The following is a 9210-nucleotide window of genomic DNA, read 5'->3' on the forward strand; positions in this document are numbered from 1 at the left end:
AGGGAGCCTCAGCCAATCCAAGCTCCTCTCAATGGACCAAGCTACTGAGGCTTTATGGTCCTGCCTCCTTACCAGACTTTCCTGGGAGAGCAAGGGGAGGGACATCCCCCTGTCCCCTGCCTCCTGCCACCACCATTCCTGTGCCCCGTGAAGATGCCAACTGGAATTCCCTGAATGTTGTCAATAAGAACCCTACAAGGAAGAGGTCCCTGTGGACAGAGCAGGAGAAAACCTCCCCATTGGGCAGGCATAGTGACCTATTTCCTTTTCCAGCCTTCTGAAGGATATGACCAGCCTACGGGAGAGGATATTGTACCTGGTCTTCTCGTAGAGATGTCAAGAACTGAAGGCCTCATGTTGATTCTCCTCTTACCTCCAAAATCCCTGTGCCCCAACTTGTCAATTAGAACATGTTTGGGTCACACACTTATATCTTCTGAACAACCTTGAGCAAATCAAAATCTCCCTCTATTCCTGACCAGAATAACAACTCTATTGAACTCTAACTGAAATTCTTCCTGATGTCCCAGAGCTGATTCTGATTACCAGTGGGGTTGGGCCAGATGGGGGGATTGGTAGGAGGAGGAAGACTGGACTCTGGATGCTGAATTCTGAGCCAGGTAGGCCTGCAGGTCTCAAGGAGATGAGGGTGGACTGGAAAGAGGGAAAAAGCTAGGGCTGCAGCAGTCCTAACAATGGGGGACTCTCTGTGGAGGTTGAGAATACCTCTGGGAAGGACTCTGGGAATTATCTCTCATTTGCTAAGACAGGTGCTCCAGAAAGTTTTCTGATTTTATGTCTGGGGAAGGAGCTGAGGGAAATGGCAGGAGGAGATGATGGTGCTAAGGATCAAGAGCACATTAGTGGTCCTTTGGGACAGCCTCACACACAAAGCACTTTCATGTGTATTTTCTCATCAGGTCCTCCTGGCACACCTGGGAGGGAGTGTTGTGATCCTCGTCTTACAGATAATGACAATGATGGTGACCCACCGAGTGCTTGTGATGGGCCAAGTCTTGAGGGAGTCAGTGATGCTCATTTTGGTCACTTCACTGCTAAGTCATTAAGGGCCTTCAAGGTCAACATGTCCATTTCCTCACTCTCTTTTACAGCCATGAAAATTAAGGCTCAGAGAAGCAAAGTCATTGCCCTACATGAGTTAGTGTAGGTGATTCAGACTTAGAAATCCTGCCTCCTAGCCATGTCCCCATTCCATTGACCTCAGACTTCTTCCTCTTGCTTTATTCTCTATCAATTGGCAGAAAAAGCTGTCTACCTGTCCAGTGATAATTAGTTAATTGCAGCCATCTCATCATGCATGCCCTCAACATTTTGATCCCTGGGAATCTGTATCCCCCAGTGCTGTAAATCTTGTTTGAGCCAATAAAAGTACACAAAGCTCAGATCAGGTAATAGGATAGTAATAATAATGATAAGAACAACAAAACAATAACAATAGTGATGTTAATTATTATGTGTGCATGCATGCTAAGTCACTTCTATGCTGTCCAACTCTGTGACGCTGTAAGCTAAGGCCTGCCAGGCTCTTCTGTCCATGGGATTTTCCAAGCAAGAATACTAGAGTTGGCTACCATTTCCTTCTCTGGTTATTATAATAACAGTAAAACCTTATAGGTATTGTTTCATATGTGCTTTACTTATAATAACCCATGTAATATTCAAATGTCTCAAGATGACATCTCATCTTGACATTCAGTGGAAACATTGTTTTGACCACCAGTGGAAACACTCCCTACTGGGACACTAACATCTCCAAACTAGCAGAGCTCAGAGTTCTGAAACAAATATTCTGTGAGTGAGTTACTGGTTATAAGAGTCACAGAATCCACTCCCATTTCACGACTTGATTCCCATGTCCATGCATTCTGGCATTGGAGGAAACAATGCCATATAGTCTCTGACTCAAAGGTTAAACTTAACATCACGTTTAATTTAAAGAAGTATGTAAGATAGGGTCCTATTCTTTCAAAGTGTTGTTACCTATGAATAGCAATAACAGAGTCTTAATAAATCATTTCATCTTTCAACTTGTCCAGCTTATTCCAAGTGTTGGAGGTTAGTTAAGGTCACTGATTCTATAATTATGAACCCACAGAAGTGAAATGAGTTTCTTGATCAGATGCAATGCTGTGGGGATTCTCTGATGGTGGATTAGGCACACTGTGAATTCATAGATAATGATGCTAGCAAAAGGTTTGTGGGCAAGGGAGGCAAATTCATATCTAGAATCTGCATATGCTCCCATGAAGACAAATCACTGTCCCCTCCCTGATGGAAGAGATCCAATATAATCAAGCTGCCACAGGTGGCAGCTGTTCTCCTGAGGCATGTGTCATAGAGCTGATCTTTGCTATTTGTGATTTAAGCACTCATCAGTAGTGGCAACCAGGTCAGCCATGGAAAAAGGAAACCCTGGTCCTAAGCCCATATGAATAGCCTCCATCCTTGCTTAATGGACATTTTGTTCATGCATCCACTGAATGAAGGTCTCGGGAAGAAGCCTGACTGACATTCACAGAGCGTGTCATTTTTTCCACCTGATTTGTCTCCTCTGAAGCTGATAGGCTTTCATGAACATTCACATGGGACACACAGATTCTGTGTCCACTCGAAGGAAGGCCATCCACATATCTCTCCTTTCCTCAAACTTTCTTGCCACCAATCTTTATATCTTCTTGTGGCGTAGTTACTTAGTAGCTTTTGCTCATTTTTGCATTTTCCTATGGAAATCAATCTGTGAAAACTTTCTATCGTTAAAAGTTTTAATTTTGGTAATCTACATCTCCCTTGGAAAATATCCATTCCATCTAAGTTTGCAATTTTATTTGCATCAGTCAGTCAGTCAGTCAGTTCAGTCACTCAGTCGTGTCTGACTCTTTGCGACCCCATGAATCACAGCACGCCAGGCCTCCCTGTCCATCACCAACTCCTGGAGTTCACTCAGACTCATGTCCATAAGTCGGTGATGCCATCCAGCCACCTCATCCTCTGTCTTCCCCTTCTCCTCCTGCCCCCAATCCCTCCCAGCATCAGGGTCTTTTCCAATGAGTCAATTCGTCGCATGAGGTGGCCAAAGTACTGGAGTTTCAGCGTCAGCATCAGTCCTTCCAATGAACACCCAGGACTGATCTCCTTTAGGATGGATTGGTTGGATCTCCTTGCAGTCCAAGGGACTCTCAAGCATTTTCTCCAACACCACAGTTCAAAAGCATCAATTTTCCAGCACTTAGCTTTATTTGCATAGAGATCAGCCAACAGAGAAAGCAGAGTTGTGGGACTTAAGTGTTTTGCACAGGAACACACAGCTGATAAGCGGTAGTTTACCTATCTGCCCAAACAGAAACTTTGAGATCATTAGTGCAGAAATGGATCAAAAGGGAAAAGAATTGGAGAGGCTGACATTTCAGTCTAGTAGCAAAATATTTCCCCCAAATAGATGAACTGAGTCCCACCAGACAGGTGCTATGATCCACTCTGCCATTTTCTTTGTTCAAGGAAACAGGAAAAAGTAAAAAATAAAAATAAAACAAAAAACAACAATCCTCACAGAGACCAAATTAACAGAGAATTAATTAACATTTTTTAACTGCACCCCTTAGTACCTGTACACTCCCTAAGAACTGCTGGTTTGTGGACTGCAAATTCCATGAAGACAGGTGTTCTGACTTTCTGTCACCAGTGCCAGGAATTAGTGATGACAGTTGACAATCAATGGCTCCCATCAGTGAACTACAGGGAATCAGAGATACTGGTAAAGCTGGATTAAAACCCTGATAGCTTCCTTGATTGCTCCCTTTTTTACCTACACACCCAAGTCATCACATGTTCTTGCTTCTTTCCTTGTCACTTCAGCACTTCCCCACTCACTGACACCATTAAGCCTAGTACCTCAGAAATTATGCCTAGGTCTAGCCCACTAAATGTTCCTCTTTAATCCAACCCTCTCATCCATGGCCCCAGGTCATTCTTCTGAATATACTATGGCACCCTCTCTCTTCTACTCTGATCTGCATCCCAGGTTCTTAAAAATAGAGGTTGTCTATCTTTAAAATAAAATCTGTTATCATCTTGAATTATGAACTCTGTTACTATCTATCCAAGTAGAGAGACACACAAAACCTCATCACGTCACCCACAAGACTCTCACTCTCCATTATCCTGATTCCTGACTCGAGATGCAGCAGAGCCACCAGGTAGACTCCACACCTTCTGGAAGGAACTCCAAGAGCCAATAAGACCTCTTCCCCAGTTTCCAGGCAACCCCCTTCCCCACGAAGGCAGAAACAGAAAGCTCTCAAAAGTTTTAAGTCCCTTCCACCAGCCACATAGCTTCTTACCCTCTCCCCAGGTGGAGGAACACTCCAACAGCCTTTGGGACTCTTCGTTTTCTGCCTGAAACCTCCTGGAAAAGTTGCCTGGAACTTTGCCACAACATTGGTGCCACGGTACTCACCTACCTAAAGCCCTGCTTAGCTCAGCCGTGTTACATCTCTCATCCGCAAGACATCTGAGCCATCAATGAGGCCTGAAAGAAAGCTGGATTCCCATGCTAACTCTGAGGCTTGTGCCAGGGTTCTTATAGAGTCTCATATGTCATTTGGGTCCCTTGAAAGAATCAGAGGCACTGTTTAAAATGGACTGTACCTGTAACAACTTTAATTCTTCTATGGTTTTGTAATTCACCCTACAGTTCACAGAAAATACACTAGTTTACCGCATTTGGTTTCATGCATTTCACCTACTGTGACATAGAATTTTGGAGACACAGAGGTCTTAGAGAACTTTCAATTTGAGGTGCTCATTTTATAGATGAATAAAGTGAGATCCAGAGAAAGAAAGTAAATGGCCCAAAGTTACATAACAAGTTAGCAAGGTTGGAACTAGAACCCAGGTCAATTAATGTCAAGTTCTGTTCCTTCCACAAGATGATGTAGAGAATACCATATCAGCCCCATAAACCATATTCCTTCCATGCAGCAGGCCAGGTCCATGGGTTACATTGGCTCCATATACCATTGGCTTAATTTTTGATGTTGGTCACACGTATTTATTACTTTCCTGTACCACTATGATTGCCTACTACTTGACATTCTACTATGTCCATATACCACATCACTTTCAGGTACCACGTTTCATGTTAGTTATAGGCATACTATTGGCCCCAGTGCCTTTGTTGTAGATTACATTATCACTCGTAGTATTTGCTGCTCTCACTGTAGAGGGAATACACATTCATCCCCAGGTCACATGACTTGTATTACTTTTCTGTGGGAAGAAAATAATTCCTGCCTTTTGTCAGAAGGCCTAAACAAAGGACTTGCTTTGGTCAATAGGATGTCAGCAAAGAGATGTGTGTTCAGTTCAGTTCATTTCAGTCACTCAGTCGTGTCCGATTCTTTGTGACCCCATGAGCTGCAGCACACCAGGCCTCCCTGTCCATTACCAACTCCCGGAGTTTACTCAAACTCATGTCCATTGACATATATGTTACTTTAGAGCAGAAGCTTTAAGAGTCGTCATATATTTCAGCCATTGCCCCTTTCTCTCTCTCGTAAGTCTGACCTGTTCCAGATAGGGCCTCCTCCTTCAGGCTGGATCCAAGAATCCAATGGCAGAAGGCCACAGTCTACTTACAACTGATTGGAAAATGACAAATAAATGGACTTATACTGTGTAATCCCATGAGATTATGGAGTTGTTTCGAACTGCACCACAATGTAGAAAGATAATCAAGACAGCAATCCTTAGTTTCATGTTCCACATTTGTTCCACTGACCGAGTACTGTGTGGGTTCTACTGTATAATGTTGGTTTCATATGTTATAGATGCTGTCCCTTTCCTCATCATTGGACACTTTACCCCAGACACCTCCTGTCTCCCAGTTCAGCAGGCCAGTCTACCTCCCCATCACTTTGAGAAAAGCCCTCTTCATGTCCTCATTCCTCAGACTGTAGACCACAGGATTCAGCAGAGCAGTGAAGACATTATAAAAGAGTGATACCTGCTTGTCTTGCTCAGGGGAATAGCTTGCATTGGGCCTCATGTAGAGGTAGGTGGCTGGAGCATAGAAGAATGTGATCACAGTCAGGTGGGAGGCACAGGTGGAGAAAGCCTTGCAGCGGGCCTGCATGGACTTGAACTTGAGAATGGCCTGGGCAATACGGATGTAGGAGGCCACAATGAGGGACAGTGGGGCAACAACCATGAAAACACTGATGACTAGGTCCACCATCTCAATGACGTAGGTATCCATGCAAGCCAAATTTCGTACTGAAGGGCCTTCACAGAAGTAGTGGTTGACGCTGTTGGGCCCACAGTATGGCAGCCTCATGGTGAAAAAAGTGTGGATCAGAGAGAAGAAGAAACCACAGGCCCAGGTCCCAGCAGACAGCTGTGTGCACAGGCCCCAGCTGAGGATCACAGTATAACGCAGTGGATAGCAGATGGCCACGTACCGGTCAAAGGCCATGACGACAAATAAAATGCACTCAGTCAGGCCCACGGCACCAAAGATGTACATTTGTAGCCAGCAACCAGCAAAGGAGATGGTCTGAGATCGAGAAAGAAGATGCACCAACATCTGGGGCACAGTGGTGGTGACACAGCTCATATCCAGCAGGGAGAGGATACAGAGGAAGAAATACATGGGAGTGTGGAGATGCATGTCCAGGCATACCAGGGTGATGATGAGCCCATTGCCCAGGACTGAGCTCAGGTAAAGAAGAAGGAAGGCACTGAAGAGGATCCTGTTGGTCATGGGGTCACTGGAGAAGCCAAGCAGGATAAATTCAGAAACCCAGGTTTGGTTCTGCCCTGGAGGTATCCACATTTTGGGCCTATAAGAGAATGATATACATTTAAATGTCACCTAAATATGATAGTTTAGTAAGATCTGGAGGGAGGCAGCTGTGATTTTAATTCTTGGCCCACCACTTACCTACTGCCTTGTACAGTTACTTATCTTCTCTGAGGCTCAATCTCTTCAGCTATAAAATGTGGCTAATAATACTCATTTCTCAGGGTTTTTAGAAGGAGTTGGGCAATGTATGTGAATCATCTCCTACAATGCCTTAAAACACTAAATAGTAGTAAATGCTCATTTGCAATCTCCCCAGGCCTAGTTCCGACCCCTCAGAGGAGAAATTGGTCTCTCAAGTGTCTAATAACAATTAACTTCCACAGTATCTGCTCCAGATCCCCAGCCTGCAGATGCAACCTATCTCTCTGTCTTAGAAATTATTTGTCTGGATGTGCAACAAGCCTTTCCTCACCCTGAACATTTGTCTCTCTGGCAGCTGACAGAGAAGCATTATCAATAGTGGCGCCAGGGCGGCAGTGGAGGGACAGGGGAAACTGTTGGGGGGTGGCTTCCCTGATGGCTCAGATGATAAAAAATGTGCCTACAGTGCAGGAGACCCAGGTTTGATTTCTGGGTCAGGAAGATCTCCCAGAAAAAGGAATGGTAACCCATTCTGATGTTCTTGCCTGGAGAATTTCATGGACAGAGTATCCTAGCAATGTGATGATGGAAGGAGGGAGGCACTGAGGTTGGGGCTTCAATTCTCCTTCCTCAGTTGCTCAACTAGAGAGCCACTGGGTTAATAGTGACAAACCACGGTCACATACTCAGGCCACACACACTCTCCCTACCCAGTGGTCGCTTCTAGGAGAGCTCTGGCTTGTGGCTCCACCCCCACTCCCAGTTCAGTTCAGTTCAGTTCAGTCCCTCAATTGTGTCCAACTCTTTGCGACCCCATGAACTGCAGCACTCCAGGCCTCCCTGTCCATCACCAACTCCTGGAGTCCACCCAAACCTATTTCCATTGAGTCGGTGATGCCAGCCAACCATCTCATCCTCTGTCATCCCCTTCTCCTGCCCTCAATCTTTACCAGCATCAGGGTCTTTTCAAATGAGTCAGCTCTTCGCATCAGGTGGCCAAAGTATTGGAGTTTCAGCTTCAGCATCAGTCCCTCCAATGAACACCCAGGACTGATCTCCTTTAGGATGGACTGGTTGGATCTCCTTGCAGTCCAAGGGACTCTCAAGAGTCTTCTCCAACACCACAGTTCAAAAGCATCAATTCTTCAGAGCTCAGCTTTCTTTATAGTCCAACTCTCACATCCATACATGACCACTGGAAAAACCATAGCCTTGACTAGCCGGATCTTTGTTGGCAAAGTAATGTCTCTGCTTTTTAATATGCTGTCTAGGTTGGTCATAACTTTCCTTTCAAGGAGTAAATGTCTTTTAATTTCATGGCTGCAGTCACCATGTGCAGTGATTTTGGAGCCCAGGAAAATAAAGTCAGCCACTCTTTCTACTGTTTCCCCATCTATTTGCCATGAAATGATGGGACCTGATGCCATGATCTTAGTTTTCTGAATGTTGAGCTTTAAGCCAACTTTTTCACTCTCCTCTTTCACTTTCATCAAGAGGCTCTTTAGTTCTTCTTCACTTTCTGCCATAAGGGTAGTGTCATCTGCATATCTGAGGTTATTGCTATTTCTCCTGGCAATCTTGATTCCAGCTTGTGCTTCCTCCAGCCCAGTGTTTCTCATGATGTACTCTGCATATAAGTTAAATAAGCAGGGTGACAATAGCAGACTGTATTCCTGTGGTAGTCACACACTTTTTGAAAAAGTCTGAGCTCAGCCTTTTCTTTTTTTTTTTCTGATCAGGGAATATAGTGGTGTCAAGAGCAGGGGGAAGGAGGGAAATAACTCCTAAATCCTTAGTCACTGTGGACTCTTCTTAATCCATAAGGCAGTAGCTGCTTTTTTTGTTTTTAATTGCTACTTCTGGATCTCTTCAAGTCCTTTTTTAAGCCTTTTAGCAGTTATCTACGTTTAACTGGCTAATAATTCTATATAGTAAATTTTCCCTGTTCACATTACTGGCGTGTTCTGTCTCCTTCAGGATCTGAACTGACGCAGATGATAAATCTATGGGGAGTGAATTTGATAAGGAACAGAATGTTATATAATTAAAAGCTATCTATCCATAAAGTAATTATTAATTACAAAAGTAAAAAGTGGTAGCAATCAGTAGAAACTGGACAACATCTTAACTGAGTGATTAAAGACACTGATAAGGAGCAGATAGACACCTGGTGTCTCCATATGTGAAAACCAACAATATATTACTTATATATTGTTCCAGACAAAAAAAGCAAAACCTGAATCCAATCA

At 44.1% G+C, this 9210-nt stretch overlaps 1 protein-coding gene across 1 annotated transcript; it reads right to left on the reverse strand.

Moving 5' to 3' along the window:
* Positions 1-5910: 5910 nt before the first annotated feature.
* On the reverse strand, positions 5911-6850 carry LOC122677838 (olfactory receptor 2A5-like). The gene has a single exon (XM_043878119.1). It carries the CDS (start codon positions 6848-6850, stop codon positions 5918-5920), a length of 933 nt encoding a protein of 310 aa, XP_043734054.1. The 3' UTR covers positions 5911-5917.
* Between the last annotated feature and the right edge of the window lie 2360 nt (positions 6851-9210).

Source organism: Cervus elaphus, chromosome 20, assembly GCF_910594005.1.
Source record: "Cervus elaphus chromosome 20, mCerEla1.1, whole genome shotgun sequence".
NCBI classification, from domain to species: domain Eukaryota; kingdom Metazoa; phylum Chordata; class Mammalia; order Artiodactyla; family Cervidae; genus Cervus; species Cervus elaphus.